Raw genomic sequence first — 20,958 nt, 5'->3', positions numbered from 1 at the left:
CATCAATGACAAGGTTGCTACCTTGCGTCTCAAAGCTGCCACATACCAACAAGTTGAAATATCTCATCCTAGGAGTTATTTCAGGCAGCGTTCAGCAGCAGTGCTTGGACAAAGAGTTAACATTAAGTTTCCCCAGCAGCACTGCTCAGGTCAGTGCTACTCCTCCTCTCTGTGGCATTACACACTGACTTCAGGTGCACTGGGTAGAAGCTTTGGCTTCAAAGCTTTGGGTTCAATTTTCCATTTTGGTGCAACTTATGTTGGTATTACAGGTAGATTTAACAGCCATTCAAACCAAGCAGCAAGTATCTTACATCTGCTTACAATCTACTTTTTCCATTAATTTTCCTTAGATTGCATAACACAGATGAAAGAATCAAACTGTAAGGAACAAATATTGTGCATGTATGGGCCAGTAAACCAAGCAGCATGTTCTTAAAGAAGCTGTAAGAGCTACAAGTTGTTCCTGGTCTTACAGGTCAGCCACTACAACGTAGGAGCCAAACACGTGAGCTCACTTCTTTGCTCCATCTTAATTTTTCTGAGCAATCTTGGGGAAGGACTGTACTTCCCCCTGTAGAGCAATTTAGACTGAGGTGACCAAGAACTTGAAAAGCTGGAAGTAGCTTGCTGAGAGGAAACAACAGACTCCCATCTGCTCCAGGCACTGTGCTGACAGCTGTTCTAAACCACTGCCTTCTGTCTCATGCATCAGGCACCTGGTTCTCACCTATTGATACCAGGCCCAGCTGGGTCTCTGAAGGCGTGAAAAGTGTGGCTTCTCTAGTGGGAAGGAAGACTTCTCCTCAGAGGCTCCAGATAACGATGTCAGCTCAGGTCCTGCCACATGTGGTGCCTGGAGTTTCACAGCATGCTAGGAAAACATGCAAAACCTCTGACACGCAACAATGCTGTCCAAGACCACCTGACCACAGCATAGGAAGGACACACAGCACAGGGTAATTTGACTGCACAGACCGTGTAAAAGGACACCTCTGACAGAGGCATAAGTGGAAAAACAAGTTGACAGGCCTGCTACTGACGCCACGTTTACACAGAAGCGTAGTGAACCTTTTTCCTCTCTCCTGTGAACTGTGCCTGATGGCTTGGTTATTTTTCTATCTCCTTTCTTTGTAACAGAGTGTAATATGAAAAGACTTAGGCTTAATGAATTCTTATTCCTCTTTGAGGCCACCCCTAACATAGATCTGGAAGGCTAGCAGGAGAGTGGAACTGGCTCTCTATAACAGTAAGCTCATTCTTCTTTTTCCAGAGCATTCGTTGTATCTGCTTTGAATCGAAATTGCAGAGAAAACAGAAGATTTGGCAAGCTAAAACACACACGTGACATGGGATTGACAGCACTCCAAAGCTGCATCTTAAGTTATACATTAAAGTGATGAACAATCTACGGCTACTACGGAAAAAGCCAAATTGTTCCTGTTTCCATCATCCATTAGCTCACAATTCCCTTTTCAAGCAGTCCACTGGTCAAAGTGGTAAGCCTGAATGTTATTCTGTACCTCTGTGGTCAGCCTTAGCTGCAGCAATGTAACTTGAGGCATGAAAGTACAGGAACATTTTTTAAAGGTTTCCACTACAGAGCAAGAGCTCTCACTTTTTGCAGCTTGAAACGAACCCAACTTGCAGCACAGAAGCAAGTGCAACCACAGTGGGGTTTGAGCAGGAAAAGCCTTCACAGGGGGGCTAGTGAAGGATGGGTGGGGAAAGGAGGTGGTTCTGTCACCAGAAAAAGTACTGACACTCAATTTTTTCCACTTGCACTCAACCCCACCATGACGCCCCAAGAGTGAACACAAGAACTGACCACTGAACAACAATATATAAGCTCCGTGAGAGGTGCCTCACCATAACCACTTTCTTCTCTGCCTCGAGAGAAGCCACCAGCAATGAAACTCCACACCACAGTTATCCTGGTCACCGTCTGGCTTGGCGTCTTTGCTCTGCACAAGGCAGAAGGTAAGTGTACAACCTAAGAAAGGAATTGCTCCTCACTGCACTATTGGTCTGAAGAGTCAGGCAGGATTCATTCTCACGCAGAGCTGATGCATGTGATCAAACTTGCAAGAAATCCGAATTAGAGCTGCAAGGAAAGGTGCTAAAGCAGAAGGGGATTTATGGGAGATTTCATCTGATGTTGTGTTGATTAGTAGGTTGGCTTCTACCTCAATGCCAGGAGAGTTTTCTATGCCTTATAATCCTTACAGAGTTTCTGTGCCTTCTCTCTCAAAACCGTGAAAGCTTGAAGATGCAATGCAATGTGACAGATGCCCCGTCCTTGAAGACGTTCAAGGTCAGACTAGAAAGGGCTCTGAGCAACCTGATGTAGCTGTAGGTGTCCCTGTTCATTGCAGGGAGTTGGACTAGATGGCCTTTAATGGTCCCTAAGTTCCCTCCAGCTCAATTTTGTGATTCTATTACATATATTATCTCAATTTTTATTTAAACTCATGAACAATTTTGATGCCCTGAGATGTTAGAAGTTATTCCAGTTCTGCATGTTGAATATTTCCTTCTTTCTAAACAAGTATTTTGGAGTGAACAGATAAGAACAAAAAAATGCAAAGAAAACAGGGTATTTATACAAGGTTTTCTCTCCTCCAGGTTTCATATAATTTAATATCTTGTTGGAGATCACTTACGTGCAGTGAAATGAACCATGTTTATTAGTCTCATACTGAATGAGTTTACAACTAGTGATGTCTATGTCCATGGCTTCTGGATTAGGCCATGTGTATCATGTAAACGTACTACATGTAGCACACTTACACAATTAGCTTCAGGCAAAAGAGCTCAGAAAAATCACGGAAAACACTCATGCAAGCCATCTGCAAACCCACAAAAGCACGCAAATATAAAAACACATCACAAAACCACATGAAAACCAAACTGAGACCTGCTAAGCATTCATAAAACGACGTATCCACACGCTGAGTATGATATCTTAGTGCCTCTAGAGCTGGATCTTTCTACATTCTCATAGTTTGATTAATGCTGCTGCTGTTCATCTCAGCAACACGTGGCTAAGTGCTACCAACTGACAGTTCGTACTGCCATGCTCCAGGATACGTGGTTTGGTTTTGTTCTCAGTTTTAGAGAAGTTCTGTGGGTATTCTTTGCGTTATTTTTCATTCCTTTTTCCTGGAAATGATGCAGTAGAAGGGATACTAAGGCTGTAGTATAAGGGATATTTTCAGGGATTATAAAAACCGTCCAACTACCTTTGAGCTCTTTAATGCTACATTTTACAAAAGCAATTTGAGGGCTGTGGTAAGGTATGTTCTTGTACTGAACTGCAAAAAACATACGGCACTGCTTGTGACTAATGCAAGCTCAGAAGAAACTTCTTCAGCCAAACAAAACCCCAAGAGTCAGCAGTTCTGCCAGTACCCATGCACTGGCCATGCTGCAGCATCTCTGCAGGCTGTGTTTGCTGAATGCACATTGCAATTATTTCAAATTTTAAAAAAAGCTGACAGATAGTAAGACTATCCAAGGAAGATGTGACGGTTAGCAAATGGTACCTGAACTACTTTTGGGCTTCTCAAGCCAGCTTCTCTATACATTCCTCAAGAAGAAACCTCAGAATATAGTCACGTTCTCTTTGTCCTGTTGTGCCTTTCCAAACCTATCTATCTTCGATGGGTGAAGGAAAACCAAAAGCAGAAGCTTCCAGTAATATATATGTGCTTCACTTAAGCAGCCATTTCTTATTGCCACTATGTAATGTCACAGCTGTGCAGAGAACGTTCCACAGAATACGTCCTAGTTATTAAACACAACTGCATTTCCCTGAAACACGTGCAAATGTTGGAGGAAGGAGGGGATTGGTTAGCACTCTTATTGGGTCTGATAATAGATTTGCAGCAAGCGTGCAATGCAGTCAGCATTCTGCCAGTTCAATCTCCTACCTTTCAAAAGTTAGTATATGTGTATCGAAGTGTTTTGGTGTGTTTTTAAATGCTAGCTTTGGATGCCCATTGAGAAAGAAGAAGCTTTACTTACTTTTCCTTCACATGGATAGCAGGGACAGTAATGCTGAACCACATTCAGATGATATTTCAAAATCTATCCAGTAAAGATGCACTACTTCATACGGGCACCTATATGTACGATGATTTAACACGAAGATTCCAGTGACATTTTAGAGACAGTAGGATGTGTCACAAAAGACACCTTGAGCTCTCTTGTATCACTGGAATTGTCTGCACATTCATGAGACGCTCACATTCAAACCATAGCTGGAAATCAGCTGGAGCTCATAGCTTAGAGTTTAATTTAGTTTTGTGGTTAAAATGTGAATACAGTATTGACTGCCTTTGTCAATCATCTGTTCTTCCCCTTGCAGGGAGCGTTGCAAGTAAGTCAATGCGCAAATTCTCCTGTGTAAATCTGTCTGCACAGAAAGTGGACATCAGAAGCATCATCAGCTATGAAAAGCACAAAGTTCCAGTAGAAGCTGTCATGTAAGTACCTAATGCACAGCCCACTTCCAAACTCAACTATGCAAACAAGCTTCCATCAAAAAGGGAAAAGATATCAGAAGACACATCACAGCCCAGCTTGCAGACTCAGGCTCATTCAGGTCACTGTTCTAGTTCCCTGTGAAGGAGCCATTCACCTACCCAGAAGGGGAGAGGCAAAAGGTGGAATAACAGAGAGTCTGAAGACAAATGTTGCTCATGAAAGCTGGCAGAATAACTGTAACGCCTGGTAGGAGATGTGTTTGGCCTCTGTATTGCACATATAGTTTCTAATCAAATCCAGGACACCTATTCCTAGGAAAGAACTCAGCATCACAATTTCACATAAATTCTCAGATTATAAGGAATGCTACATTTTAAATTAATTACCAGCATGCATGCATGTAATCACATACATTACATACTTGCCCGTGCCATGAATAGGGAACTGATATTGCTAGCTGCCAAGCAACCATTTTAAACTCTAGCATGTGATACGGTTTTACCACACTCGTCCTCATGTCTGCAGTAAAAAAAAAAACAAAAAAAAACAAACCACAGAACAGCAAAGCTGGCTTTGGAGACCAGAACTTAATGGGTGCCTGGCTTTCATTCCCCTGCAGGTTTACCACCACAAATGGTATCAAGATCTGTGTGCACCCAGATCAGAAATGGGTGCGGTTAGCTATGAAAAAAATAGACCAAAGACGTACTAACAGAAGAACACAATCCTATCCTGGGCAGGCACCTGAGGCCAACAAAATGGAAGAGTCATCACTGCCACATACAACAGGGAAGAAAGCCTTGGTATCCACTTGTAGTCCCTACTGGCAATAAATTCTCTGAACAAAAATGGACTCACTGGAATCTATTAATCACTGGTTGAATGTCTGCTGACTTCTTCATGTTATAGCTGGACTCTGTTACACCACTTATTGTCTGAAATGCTTGTCAATATTTATTTATAACTGAATGTAGGTATCTTCTCATCTTTGCTGTCATGACTAGTATAGGATTTAAGGGTAATCCGCAGATGGTTTGACATGTTTAGGGAAGAAAATTACTTCTCACAGAGATGGAAAAGAGCAGCCCTCCAGAATGATGGGGGGTCAATGTTCTGCATTGTGTGCCGAGATTCAGAAGGCTCTATATGATTTTATATTTTACTCAAACTTTCATAAACTATAAGAAATAGTGTCAGGCAATCACCTGAGCAGTGGAGTATTCACAAGGAGATCCTTGGGCTTTCTATTCATACATGTAGTATTGCACTGTTAGCTCTGATTTTAGACTCAGGTCATGGAGATGTATGTGTACTTTCACCAAGGGATGACTGGAGCAAATTCAGGGCAAGTTTAAGAATGCAACGCTATTCAGACTTGTGCATGGGAAGACTTATCCTACCCTCTCACATTCATTAGGTTATTTCAGTTACATCTTCATTTGAAACAGAACTCGGGAAAAATAAGGAATCTTGGAATAAGCAAGAACAAACCGTGGCTGGAGTCAGTGCTTCACCCACTCATACGAATTCCCTGCCCAGAAAACAAAGTATTTGTACATGTCTACTAATGTTTTAAACTCAATATATTCTACTAATGAATTTCAATACTTTTAATAAAGTTACTCGAAGCCTCAAATCAGACCATACATTTGTCTGCTTGCATGTAGTGTGGACTGTTGAAACACGTACTGCGTTGACAGCTCAACAGTGAAGTCATTTGGGCAAGCCAGCAAGAGCTGACACTGCTTCCCCCTCAAACAATCTGACTCTGGGCTTCCTATATCATATTTCAGCTGTAAAACCCTTGACATGAGACAACACCTCATCAAAAGTTTGGGTACTTCAAGTCACGCCTCAAACAACCCAATGACGACCCTCACATTATCAGAAGCAAATACACAGGAGCTCTGGGTAAAGAGAGAAAACTGGTGTGCAGAGAACTTGAGCGCTGGAGGACAGCTATAAGCACAGAGACTTCAGGCACAAACTTTCCACTGTATTACCCACGTGCATGTAGCCTGTATTGTGCCTAAAACACGGGCTTTTCATTACAGAACCTCTCAGCGATACACATGAAATTACAGCACACCCAAACAACGCTACAGAAATAAGATCACGTTCCTCTAAAAGCCAGCCCTGAGTGCTTCCAGCTCTGGTCAGATTTGCACATAGAATTTCTCTCCTGTGGCTCACGTCTCGCCATGGCTCAGTCCTATGAAGGGAAATGCGTTCACATTTCATTATGCAGGACAGAAGGTTTTAAAGCAGTGCTACTGCTCAGGTAGGAAAAAGGATGACTGCATACATCACACTGCACAACAGAGATGAAGTCCTCAGTATCTGCACTAGAACATAGAACAAATCTTACAACAGGCCTAGTAAGAAGAGCTTTACAGGTTTAAAGCAGTACTGAGATGTTTCTGGAACATGCCAACATATAAATCAGCTTTCCATCATTTTGAATTGCCTAAGAGAAGACTCCAGTCCCTCATACTGTAGACAACAGAATCACTTATGTTCTCTTCACCATTATCAGAACATTAGCAGTCTACAAAACAAGGTTACCTTTGAAAGTATCTCTGTGGTATGTTGTCTCAGACAAATACAACCCGCTCCCACTTATGAGAGCAGAACTGACTTAAAATACTATTCTGGCAAGCAGGACTTTAAAGCTCGTACTCAGTAGAATCTTATCACAGAATTAAGCTTTAGTTGAAAATATTATTTTTTATTTTGAGAACCGTAACTTGAGGATATATTAATTAAACATCACACAGAAATTAATATTTTATATCTGCTCATCTTCATCACAGTTCATGAACTAATTAATAAGTGCTTCTAAGAATGAATCATCCTCCTTAATTGCACCTTGTTTGTTACAAATTGCAAGATCTGTAATGATCCTTCTGCTGTTCTTGGGAGAAAACTATGGCTAGCCAGTACATTCCACATCTATTTCTTCCAAGTCACCAAAGACTTCTCTCTCTTTCTCTGCCTATTTCACCCCTGTCCTTACCGTAGTTCCAGGTCTGTGCTATTTTTGTCATCTCTAGCTACATATAACCTCAAGGTTTATTTGTACTAGTACTGCTCCTGCCTAGTTCTTTTCCCAGAGGCTCTCAAACTGCTTCTGGAAAATAGTACTAAAACCTCTTCTCACACACACACACACACACACACACACAAAAAGGCAAGAACAAAATGAAGACCTAGAGTGCTGCCACTGTGTTGGAGGCAAGTAAGGGCCACGTTCCTTAGAAAAAATAGGAGGCTCCAAGGTACCTTTGAAGATCTGGAGCTGTGGTTGCCCTGATGACCTCCTTGCACCTGCCTGCCCACTCATTTCTTCCCCAAGTGAGGTAGGGAACATGGTGACTGCTTCCGTTTCTGCTCATCCTCTGCTAGACATAGTTCAGTAATATGAATATTGATTTTCTTTGACTCCTTTTGTAAGAACTGTGGTTCCTTTTGTCAGAGGGGACTCTCCAAATACATACGGCAGAGCAGCGGGCAACAATGTTTGAAACAACCATTTGTCTTCTGCCACACCAAAGGGACAGAAGGGATGTTCTTTGAAAAGACCTTTAGCAGAGAAAAAAACAGCAGACAACACGGTGGACTCAAGTACACTAAACATTTATAGCATCACCATCTTCAGAGAGGGTAAGGACACACTCTGTCTGTGCATGGTGGCTTTTTGCATAAAAAATTCTTGGGCAGCAAATTTTTGTAACTGCAGTGATACTGTTTTCACTGTTTATAATTATGGAATTGGAAAGATAAATTTACAGTAACAACCAGCTCTCACTGAAAGCATCATTATAACAATCTCAAACTCTCAGTGATGAGCTGATTCCTTGATCATGTTTTTTTGCATACCTTCAGTCTCCATTATTTGTGTTTTCACGAGTTGATCATATTTTAACAGGTTGGTCAAGACTCTATGTAAGAAAAAGAGAAGTATTTCTGTACAGATATTAATGCATCAGTGAGGCTACTCTGCCAAATACTGTTCCATGACATGATGTTCACAGTAATTGAGGAGATACAAATATTTTCCTTTTCTCTTCCCTGTGAAGCAATGCATCACATGGATTTTGGAAACTCAAACCCTGTATTTAAATCAGAAATGAATTAGTTACTTAACCCAAGTTACTGAGGTTTGCTGCAGAAGACACTAATTCAAATTTTATGGTAAGCCAGTACAGTAGAAGGCGAGGGGAAAGGTAGGGAAATAACAAATAGAAGAGCAGTGGTGAGGGGTTGTTGCAGAGAAAGCAATATGTATTAGCTGCCATTGTGTTTTTCTGAAGTCTTTTAAATACTCACTTTCTCCCTTGAGTTATTGCCTCTGTTTGTTGCATGCGTCTTAGGGCAAGTTTCTCATTCCCTTGAGGTAGTAGAGGCTTAAAAGATGTGCTGCAAACCTAGAGGTCCTAAGCTTCCACTAGTGAATTTTTAGGAACCAGTAACACCAGTACACTGCTAGTGGTTGTCAGTAATTCAGAATGCAAGTTTTAGCTGGGCATTTGATTTCCATGGAGTGGTAAGAATGCATAGTGCTACAATGGGCATCATTGCTGCTCACTCCAGTCAACTTGTCTGCTCTCTAGGTATGAATAAGGCCCTTCTTGCAGCAATACTCATCCTGTTTCAAGGGCACTCTGCTGTTTTCTCTTTCTGCCTGTTGTGATGTCTGTGCACTTACTAAGAGCTATTTATGTCTGCTGTTTCCCACCCCTTCCTATCAAGCCATCCATGCCTTCAACTTGTACTTTGGTTTAGGAGATCTGAGAATAAGGGAACAGACCTGTTGAGACAGCTCCTACAGAAGCTGCACAGATTTCAGAAATATTCTGTTTTCATGGCATTGTTTACCTTCCCCATTTCAATTAGGAGTTAAAAGCAGCATAGAAGAAACAGAATGCATCTAATGCCCAAGTAGTGAAGAAGAACTATTTTTCCTAATCCTTCTAACTGTCTGGTCAAGAAAACATAAAAAAAATTGAGCCCACAGGTTCACACTAACAAAAAACAGTGTTTCCACATTTGTACAATCTGCCTGCATGCTTCAACATTTCAAACAGGAAAGAAAGTATGGCAAGCAAACTCTTCTGCTAATCATTTCACCATAGTTAGAGAGAGTATACATCAGGCTGTAAGAGATCTCATATAGAGCATGACTAGAGCAAACCATTCACCTGATCTTCAGGAAGGCTGAAAAGCATGTTTTTGAAACAGTGAGTAACTATCCCAATACCAAGTATGTGATTGCAATTTAAACAAACGTCCCAAATTCAAGAAGTTCATTTGAGACATTTCCAGAGCATGTGCTCTGGTTGGAGTTCCACTTCTTTCCTCTGCTCTGTTCCTTCAAAGAGATCACAGAAAACAGTCTCTAAAATCAAGGAGGGAAAAGGCCATAAAAGCCATTTTACTTTTAGTATCCCAATAACTGAGACAGATCTGAAAACTTCCCCTTTGTCTCTTGTTTCCTGAGCCTTCAAGTAGGTTTCTCAGGGGGGAAAATCTTTCTTTCCAAACAACTGCTGCATGATTTCCATCCTGCTGCCAGCTCCCACAAGCCAGCCACTCTGAGACTGGTAGAGTTACCTTATCCTCAGTGTTGGTGACCTACATTGCTTAGCATCTTTCTGTGCTGTGCGATAAGAAAATGACTGTTACTAGGGCTCCAATCTGATTCCAGGCATAATCCTACCAATAAACAAACTCTGAACAGGAATTGCCACAGCATGAGCTGCCAATTCATGTGATACTATCCTTAGGGTGCCCTTTTTAGTGTCCTGGACTGATGGGGTTTGATTTATTAAGGCCTTCTAGCACAGCATCTTTCATGAGGACTTGTAAAATATGGCAGACCTCCATTTCAAGATTGTTACCATGCTAGAAAAAAGTTATCTGGTAATTATTTACTGCATAGTAACTGATACTTTTAGTCATAGTTTGTATCAAGAAGAAAAACGGAGTCCCATTGAACGTTTTATAACTCACAATACCTTAAAGTGATTTTTAATATTTTTTTCATCTGTTTTCCAATTTGCAAAGTCATCCACTATGGAGGATGGCTTCATGAATGGATTAAAACTGGATTGAAATTCAGTCCAGCTCAAAGCCTAGTAATTACACAGGAATAGCCTTGAGAAATGTTAGTGTGTAGTCACTTCAACAAATGCTGATAGCTACAGTCTGAAATGCTAAACTCTCTCCCAAAGTCAAAGAAAAAGAGATGTTTCCAAGATGATGAAAGGATCTAATTCTCAGACTAAACTCAAGATTGATCAAATCAGAGATTTCAGATAATAGCCTAAAATCTACAATTTCATTCTGTTGGCTAAAGAGTGACACTGATGCACTTACACCCACTTTTTTGATGACTAAATTTAGGTGAGATAAAACTCTTCTGACTATTGTCTTTTTTTTGATAAAGCTGAAATTTGTAACTAAAGATTTTACTTCCTGATTTTCTACATAAAAAGATATATTGAATATCTTAATATTCACTAGATCTCATTGATCTACTAAGTTGCTTTTAAAAATTAACAGTGTAAGAATTTTGGTTTAAGACATGTATTTTATAGGTTTGGATTTAACTTGTTAAATGAAAAGTTCCCCTCCTTTCAATTGGAGGGAAAAAAACTAGGATAAACTTCACTTTTAAACTCAGTCTTTTCTCATTCCTCCCTTTTGCGACTACTCACAGTGAATGAAATTCAGCCTTTAAATCTATAACCATAAGAAATAGTTGACAGAGAAGATATTGGAAAAAAGCTTTATGACTGCAACAAAAGACTTTAGTAGACTATAACTGGCTTATTTCATCTCAAAAATCATTTAAGAGATCTCAGTACTTCAGCTGACAGCCTGGATTTACAGAAACAAATCTGCAAACTCTCCAAAATGTTTTGTTTTGAAGCCCCACAAACTTCCCTGTGGCTGTCTATTTCTGCCCCCACAAAAAAGGCATGATTCCCAGTGTGACTTGTGGAGATGATTATGTCCTGCAGTGTCTTCCCCACTTTTCCTCAGGTGCCCACGCACTTTGTGGTATCAGACTGAGCTGCCCGGAGGCCAGGAGAAAGTAGGAAAGCTTTGATGAATGCCATTCCACAAAGTGAATGTGCAGTGCCCCTTCCAGAGCTGTTTCTAAAGATATCACTGAGAGTGACTGCTGACTTACACAGCCTGGGGTGGTTGGTGCACCTCATTCCCATTTCCATTAACAAGAATATCTTTTCCCGAATGCATGCTCTCTTTTTCTTTCAGTAATTTCCTGGTCAAAGAGTTAACCTTGCTATTCTGTGTCTCTGCGGGGCACTTTACGTACAATATTCAAAATCGAGGTAGCGCAGTACAGCAGAAAAGTAGCTAAAATAAAACTTACTTCAGAGAACGTCAACCACAACACGGCTTGAGCAGGAAGAACCTTTCACAAGGTGGCCGCCAACAGGTAATGGACAGGAAGGAGGTGGTTCTCTGTCACCAAAATTCACATTTTCTTCGTATGTAACCCGCTCCCACCACAAGTAGCCATTTTGGCAAAAAGAGACATGACCACTAGATAGCAACACAAACTCCATTAAAAGGGGCTCACGTTAATCCCTTTCTTATTTGCATTAAAATAGATACCACCAGAAATTAAACTCCGTATCACAGCTATCCTGGCTACTTTTTGGCTTGGTAGCTTCACTGTGCACAACAACGAGATACACAGGTCTTTAAGCCAAAAGGAAGACAGGAATTCCCAACACCATTGCACCAGCAGTCTGATAAGAGCAAACTCTCAGCTACAAAACACAGTTTTTCAACATAGTCACCACCATTAACTATGAATTCTTGCCACCAATAAACAAGAGCCTGCTTCTCATCCTTTAAAAAACTCCATAGCTGTCTGGAACATGACTTGTCTTTCACATCACTGTCTCCACTGGCGAAACACACCATCCACTGCCTCACTATGCTCACATCCACCGTCTGGTCTCCATAAATGTTCACCAACTGCCAAAGAACATCGTCAATGGGTGCTTTTTTTTTTTTTTTTTTTTTCCTGATTGTAGGATTGCTTCATACACATTTCCATGTCAGGTGCCATTTTGTCAGATGGCCTCTCTACTGCCATCTGTCACATAGTAACAAAATATAAAGAAATGTTTGTGGGAAGGCTCAAGCTCTGCTGTCATACCACAAACATCTGCCTCTGATGTTGTCAGCCAACACAATAAAAGAGAAGACATTACTTTTGGAGCAGCCATCATGGTACACAAACTACAAACACCAACTATGTGGAACCGCTATTCACTAGGTAGGAAGGAAGTCTCTGTACAAACACAGGCTCCGTTCAACACTACATTTCCACTTGAATTTTTGGGGAATAACTACTATGGAATGTTAATATAACTCTCCAGCTGTAATTGCACCTTGTGACAGAATGCCTGCATCATACCGGCCATTGCTAGAGGTGTGGAAGGATGGGGTTTGTTGTGCAAAACAACAGCTCTTTGAGTAAATTCATGCTTGCTGAATAAGCCAGAACAGCTCCTTGCAACCACAGCATATTATTTCACTCATAAAGAGTGAAATAAACTCATAAAGACTACACTACAAAACAGAGCCAAGGCAAGCTATTGAGCCTCCATTATGTATAACGTTATCCTACTGAAGTTCCCAGCAACTACACTAGAAAAAATAGATGTTATGGGAAGCCCAGTAAGATGAGCTTTACAGGTTGAAAGCAATGCTGAGATATTTCTGGAGTATGGGAATATATAAGCCTATTCATTTCATTTTGAATTGCTGAATGGCTGTGGAGAACCCTTGAGCATCTTGAGTCTCTGTGTGGAGGAAAAGTTTGAAATTCTCTCTTAAACATCTTGAATAAGCTCTAACCCAAAACACGTGGACAGCACAGACTAGTGCCCCACTGCAACATGCCAAGCCGGCCGAGCTCTGGGAAACAGCTTGAGTAGCACTCTAGGAAAAGCCTCAAGGCTGCAGACCCCAGTCAGAAACGGTTGTTCCTGCAACCCTAAAGGTCTTAATTTTGGTATTTATTAGTCACATTCCAGAACCTTGCCTTCAGTTGTAGGTGACTGGTTTTCTCCCTGCATTTTATAAGAAGCCTAAGATATGAATTTAAGGCCTGTTATTTTCTATAGATGTGAAGGCTCCAAAGGTTAGGTACTGATACATCTGTACATCCATATCTGCACTATCCACTGAATATCCACTGTAGGCATCTGCTCTCTCTAGCCAAAAAGGACACTTGTTACCCATGAGATACAGCAGAGAGGGAAGGGCAGCTATAGTAGTGTGCAAAACGTTAGACCTGTAGCCAAGAGTTTGGGAAGCATCGTGGTCAAATTAATCACCTTAATCCACAATTCAGACTGTACAATCAAAACAATCGTACTTATCCATGGCTTTATCATAAGCTAGAAATAATCTTTTCACTCCAGCAAGCTCTGAAAGCATCCTATGTTAGGTGAACCACACAAGAGTCAATCACACCCAGGAGAATGATCATTAGCATTCAACTTACTTAGAGCTGAGAAGCAGTAATAGGAAATGTCCAGTGGGAACTTATTAGTACTCTTCTTAATACGAATTAGCAGCAAGAAATTAGAAAGAAAAGTGGGGAAAAATGAGTTCCATGCAACATTGCATCATCAGAGATCACTAAATATTCACAAGGTTTGGGGACTCCATATTATCAAACTCTTCTCTAAAACAGACTTTACTGGACATAAATCAGGTTCACCGGACAGCCCTGAAGGCCACAGCAAATAAGAAATATGAAGATCGGGAAAATTTGCCACAAAGCAATTTTTCCATCCCACCTCAAGAATGGTGAAAAAAATGAAGAACAAACAGGCTTTCTAATGCTACCTCAGGGATGAATCTACAAACTGCAAGAGCAATTGTAAGGGACTCTTTTTCTGAGCTGGTTCTCTTTCCGTACAGCTGGTGACCCTTTCACTCAGAGCTGTGGGTGCAGTATCAGTGAGTCTATATATTCAGGTATGCACCATACCAGTGAGAAGTGGGGGAGCATCCCTTCTCTTTGCACAGAAAAAAATGTGGTCATCAATGACAAGGTTGCTACCTTACGTCTCAAAGCTGCCACACACCAACAAGTTGAAATATCTCATCCTAGGAGTTATTTCAGGCAGCGTTCAGCAGCAGTGCTTGGACAAAGAGTTAACATTAAGTTTCCCCAGCAGCACTGCTCAGGTCAGTGCTACTCCTCCTCTCTGTGGCATTACACACTGACTTCAGGTGCACTGGGTAGAAGCTTTGGCTTCAAAGCTTTGGGTTCAATTTTCCATTTTGGTGCAACTTATGTTGGTATTACAGGTAGATTTAACAGCCATTCAAACCAAGCAGCAAGTATCTTACATCTGCTTACAATCTACTTTTTCCATTAATTTTCCTTAGATTGCATAACACAGATGAAAGAATCAAACTGTAAGGAACAAATATTGTGCATGTATGGGCCAGTAAACCAAGCAGCATGTTCTTAAAGAAGCTGTAAGAGCTACAAGTTGTTCCTGGTCTTACAGGTCAGCCACTACAACGTAGGAGCCAAACACGTGAGCTCACTTCTTTGCTCCATCTTAATTTTTCTGAGCAATCTTGGGGAAGGACTGTACTTCCCCCTGTAGAGCAATTTAGACTGAGGTGACCAAGAACTTGAAAAGCTGGAAGTAGCTTGCTGAGAGGAAACAACAGACTCCCATCTGCTCCAGGCACTGTGCTGACAGCTGTTCTAAACCACTGCCTTCTGTCTCATGCATCAGGCACCTGGTTCTCACCTATTGATACCAGGCCCAGCTGGGTCTCTGAAGGCGTGAAAAGTGTGGCTTCTCTAGTGGGAAGGAAGACTTCTCCTCAGAGGCTCCAGATAACGATGTCAGCTCAGGTCCTGCCACATGTGGTGCCTGGAGTTTCACAGCATGCTAGGAAAACATGCAAAACCTCTGACACGCAACAATGCTGTCTAAGACCACCTGACCACAGCATAGGAAGGACACACAGCACAGGGTAATTTGACTGCACAGACCGTGTAAAAGGACACCTCTGACAGAGGCATAAATGGAAAAACAAGTTGACAGGCCTGCTACTGACACCACGTTTACACAGAAGCGTAGTGAACCTTTTTCCTCTCTCCTGTGAACTGTGCCTGATGGCTTGGTTATTTTTCTATCTCCTTTCTTTGTAACAGAGTGTAATATGAAAAGACTTAGGCTTAATGAATTCTTATTCCTCTTTGAGGCCACTGTAACATAGATCTTGAAGGCTAGCAGGAGAGTGGAACTGGCTCTCTATAACAGTAAGCTCATTCTTCTTTTTCCAGAGCATTCGTTGTATCTGCTTTGAATCGAAATTGCAGAGAAAACAGAAGATTTGGCAAGCTAAAACACACACATGACATGGGATTGACAGCACTCCAAAGCTGCATCTTAAGTTATACATTAAAGTGATGAACAATCTACGGCTACTACGGAAAAAGCCAAATTGTTCCTGTTTCCATCATCCATTTGCTCACAATTCCCTTTTCAAGCAGTCCACTGGTCAAAGTGGTAAGCCTGAATGTTATTCTGTACCTCTGTGGTCAGCCTTAGCTGCAGCAATGTATCTTGAGGCATGAAAGTACAGGAACATTTTTTAAAGGTTTCCACTACAGAGCAAGAGCTCTCACTTTTTGCAGCTTGAAATGAACCCAACTTGCAGCACAGAAGCAAGTGCAACCACAGTGGGGTTTGAGCAGGAAAAGCCTTCACAGGGGGGCTAGTGAAGGATGGGTGGGGAAAGGAGGTGGTTCTGTCACCAGAAAAAGTACTGACACTCAATTTTTTCCACTTGCACTCAACCCCACCATGACGCCCCAAGAGTGAACACAAGAACTGACCACTGAACAACAATATATAAGCTCCGTGAGAGGTGCCTCACCATAACCACTTTCTTCTCTGCCTCGAGAGAAGCCACCAGCAATGAAACTCCACACCACAGTTATCCTGGTCACAGTCTGGCTTGGCGTCTTTGCTCTGCACAAGGCAGAAGGTAAGTGTACAACCTAAGAAAGGAATTGCTCCTCACTGCACTATTGGTCTGAAGAGTCAGGCAGGATTCATTCTCACGCAGAGCTGATGCATGTGATCAAACTTGCAAGAAATCCGAATTAGAGCTGCAAGGAAAGGTGCTAAAGCAGAAGGAGATTTATGGGAGATTTCATCTGATGTTGTGTTGATTAGTAGGTTGGCTTCTACCTCAATGCCAGGAGAGTTTTCTATGCCTTATAATCCTTACAGAGTTTCTGTGCCTTCTCTCTCAAAACCGTGAAAGCTTGAAGATGCAATGCAATGTGACAGATGCCCCGTCCTTGAAGACGTTCAAGGTCAGACTAGAAAGGGCTCTGAGCAACCTGATGTAGCTGTAGGTGTCCCTGTTCATTGCAGGGAGTTGGACTAGATGGCCTTTAATGGTCCCTAAGTTCCCTCCAGCTCAATTTTGTGATTCTATTACATATATTATCTCAATTTTTATTTAAACTCATGAACAATTTTGATGCCCTGAGATGTTAGAAGTTATTCCAGTTCTGCATGTTGAATATTTCCTTCTTTCTAAACAAGTATTTTGGAGTGAACAGATAAGAACAAAAAAATGCAAAGAAAACAGGGTATTTATACAAGGTTTTCTCTCCTCCAGGTTTCATATAATTTAATATCTTGTTGGAGATCACTTACGTGCAGTGAAATGAACCATGTTTATTAGTCTCATACTGAATGAGTTTACAACTAGTGATGTCTATGTCCATGGCTTCTGGATTAGGCCATGTGTATCATGTAAACGTACTACATGTAGCACACTTACACAATTAGCTTCAGGCAAAAGAGCTCAGAAAAATCACGGAAAACACTCATGCAAGCCATCTGCAAACCCACAAAAGCACGCAAATATAAAAACACATCACAAAACCACATGAAAACCAAACTGAGACCTGCTAAGCATTCATAAAACGACGTATCCACACGCTGAGTATGATATCTTAGTGCCTCTAGAGCTGGATCTTTCTACATTCTCATAGTTTGATTAATGCTGCTGCTGTTCATCTCAGCAACACGTGGCTAAGTGCTACCAACTGACAGTTCGTACTGCCATGCTCCAGGATACGTGGTTTGGTTTTGTTCTCAGTTTTAGAGAAGCTCTGCAGGTATTCTTTGCGTTATTTTTTATTCATTTTTCCTGGAAATGATGCAGTAGAAGGGATACTAAGGCTGTAGTATAAGGGATATTTTCAGGGATTATAAAAACCGTCCAACTACCTTTGAGCTCTTTAATGCTACATTTTACAAAAGCAATTTGAGGGCTGTGGTAAGGTATGTTCTTGTACTGAACTGCAAAAAACATACGGCACTGCTTGTGACTAATGCAAGCACAGTAGAATCTTCTTCAGCCAAACAAAACCCCAAGAGTCAGCAGTTCTGCCAGCACCCATGCACTGGCCATGCTGCAGCATCTCTGCAGGCTGTGTTTGCTGAATGCACATTGCAATTATTTCAAATTTTAAAAAAAGCTGACAGATAGTAAGACTATCCAAGGAAGATGTGACGGTTAGCAAATGGTACCTGAACTACTTTTGGGCTTCTCAAGCCAGCTTCTCTATACATTCCTCAAGAAGAAACCTCAGAATATAGTCATGTTCTCTTTGTCCTGTTGTGCCTTTCCAAACCTATCTATCTTTGATGGGTGAAGGAAAACCAAAAGCAGAAGCTTCCAGTAATATATATGTGCTTCACTTAAGCAGCCATTTCTTATTGCCACTATGTAATGTCACAGCTGTGCAGAGAACGTTCCACAGAATACGTCCTAGTTATTAAACACAACTGCATTTCCCTGAAACACGTGCAAATGTTGGAGGAAGGAGGGGATTGGTTAGCACTCTACTAGGTCTGATACTAGATTTGCAGCAAGCGTGCAATGCAGTCAGCATTCTGCCAGATCAATCTCCTACCTTTCAAAAGTTAGTATATGTGTATCGAAGTGTTTTGGTGTGTTTTTAAATGCTAGCTTTGGATGCCCATTGAGAAAGAAGAAGCTTTACTTACTTTTCCTTCACATGGATAGCAGGGACAGTAATGCTGAACCACATTCAGATGATATTTCAAAATCTATCCAGTAAAGATGCACTACTTCATACGGGCACCAATATGTACGATGATTTAACACGAAGATTCCAGTGACATTTTAGAGACAGTAGGATGTGTCACAAAAGACACCTTGAGCTCTCTTGTATCACTGGAATTGTCTGCACATTCATGAGACGCTCACATTCAAACCATAGCTGGAAATCAGCTGGAGCTCATAGCTTAGAGTTTAATTTAGTTTTGTGGTTAAAATGTGAATAAAGTATTGACTGCCTTTGTCAATCATCTGTTCTTCCCCTTGCAGGGAGCGTTGCAAGTCAGTCAATGCGCAAATTCTCCTGTGTAAATCTGTCTGCACAGAAAGTGGACATCAGAAGCATCATCAGCTATGAAAAGCAGAAAGTTCCAGTAGAAGCTGTCGTGTAAGTACCTAATGCACAGCCCACTTCCAAACTCAACTATGCAAACAAGCTTCCATCAAAAAGGGAAAAGGTATCAGAAGACACATCACAGCCCAGCTTGCAGACTCAGGCTCATTCAGGTCACTGTTCTAGTTCCCTGTGAAGGAGCCATTCACCTACCCTGAAGGGGAGAGGCAAAAGGTGGAATAACAGAGAGTCTGAAGACAAATGTTGCTCATGAAAGCTGGCAGAATAACTGTAACGCCTGGTAGGAGATGTGTTTGGCCTCTGTATTGCACATGTAGTTTCTAATCAAATCCAGGACACCTATTCCTAGGAAAGAACTCAGCATCACAATTTCACATAAATTCTCAGATTATAAGGAATGCTACATTTTAAATTAATTATCAGCATGCATGCTTACCCATGCCATGAATAAGGAACTGATATTGCTAGCTGCCAAGCAACCATTTTAAACACTAGCATGTGATACGGTTTTACCACACTCGTCCTCATGTCTGCAGTAAAAAAAACAAAAACAACAACAAAAAAAAAACCACAGAACAGCAAAGCTGGCTTTGGAGACCAGAACTTAATGGGTGCCTGGCTTTCATTCCCCTGCAGGTTTACCACCACAAATGGTATCAACATCTGTGTGCACCCAGATCAGAAATGGGTGCGGTTAGCTATGAAAAAAATAGACCGAAGAAGTACTAACAGAAGAAGATAATCCTGTCCTTGGCAGGCACCTGAGGCCAACAAAATGGAAGAGTCATCACTGCCACATACAACAGGGAAGAAAGCCTTGGTATCCACTTGTAACTCCTCCTGGCAATAAATTGTCTGAACAAAAGTGGACTCGCAAGAATCTATTAATCACTGGTTGAATGTCTGCTGACTTCTTGTTATAGCTGCACTCTGTTACACCACTAATTGTCTGAAATGCTTGTCAATATTTATTTATAACTGAATGTAGGTATCTTCTCATCTTTGCTGTCATAACTTGTATAGGATTTAAGGGTAATCCACAGATGGTTTGACATGTTTTAGGGAAGAAAATCACTTCTCACAGAGATGGAAAAGAGCAGCCCTCCAGAATGATGGGGGGCCAATGTTCTGCATTGTGTGCCGAGATTCAGAAGGCTCTATATGATTTTATATTTTACTCAAACTTTCATAAACTATAAGAAATAGTGTCAGGCAATCACCTGAGCAGTGGAGTATTCACAAGGAGATCCTTGGGCTTTCTATTCGTACATGTATTATTGCACTGTTAGCTCTGATTTTAGACTCAGGTCATGGAGATGTATGTGTACTTTCACCAAGGGATGACTGGAGCAAATTCAGGGCAAGTTTAAGAATGCAATGCTAGTCAGACTCGTACTTGGGAAGACTTATCCTACTCTCTGACATTCATTAGGTTATTTCAGTTACACCTTCATTTGAAACAGAACTCGGGAAAAATAAGGAATCTTGGAATAAGCAAGAACAAACCACGGCTGGAGTCAGTGCTTCACCCACTCATACGAATTCCCTGCCCAGAAAACAAAGTATTTGTACATGTCTACTGACGTTTTAAACTCAATATATTCTACTAATGAATTTCAATACTTTTAATAAAGTTACTCGAAGCCTCAAATCAGACCATACATTTGTCTGCTTGCATGTAGTGTGGACTGTTGAAACACGTACTGCGTTGACAGCTCAACAGTGAAGTCATTTGGGCAAGCCAGCAAGAGCTGACACTGCTTCCCCCTCAAACAATCTGACTCTGGGCTTCCTATATCATATTTCAGCTGTAAAACCCTTTACATGAGACAACACCTCATCAAAAGTTTGGGTACTTCAAGTCACGCCTCAAACAACCCAATGACGACCCTCACATTATCAGAAGCAAATACACAGGA

The 20,958-nt window shown here is 41.3% G+C and overlaps 2 protein-coding genes across 2 annotated transcripts; both read left to right on the top strand.

The window, feature by feature from the left end:
- Positions 1-1,910: 1,910 nt before the first annotated feature.
- LOC306958363 (lymphotactin-like) lies at positions 1,911-5,321 on the top strand (the record flags this gene model as incomplete). The annotated part of the gene is made up of 3 exons (XM_079549870.1): positions 1,911-1,980; positions 4,370-4,487; positions 5,108-5,321. The coding sequence occupies 3 exons, from the start codon at positions 1,911-1,913 to the stop codon at positions 5,319-5,321; spliced, it is 402 nt and encodes a 133-aa protein (XP_079405996.1).
- Positions 5,322-16,496: 11,175 nt separating this feature from the next.
- Positions 16,497-19,781, top strand: LOC306952791 (lymphotactin-like; the record flags this gene model as incomplete). Its single annotated transcript, XM_079543547.1, has 3 exons — positions 16,497-16,566; positions 18,955-19,072; positions 19,676-19,781. The coding sequence occupies 3 exons, from the start codon at positions 16,497-16,499 to the stop codon at positions 19,779-19,781; spliced, it is 294 nt and encodes a 97-aa protein (XP_079399673.1).
- Between the last annotated feature and the right edge of the window lie 1,177 nt (positions 19,782-20,958).

The sequence above is a fragment of the Tetrao urogallus genome (genome assembly GCF_951394365.1).
Source record: "Tetrao urogallus genome assembly, chromosome: 1".
In the NCBI taxonomy this organism is placed as follows: domain Eukaryota; kingdom Metazoa; phylum Chordata; class Aves; order Galliformes; family Phasianidae; genus Tetrao; species Tetrao urogallus.
Note: the sequence above shows the minus strand (reverse complement) of the source record. Positions and strands in the feature narration are given on the sequence as shown.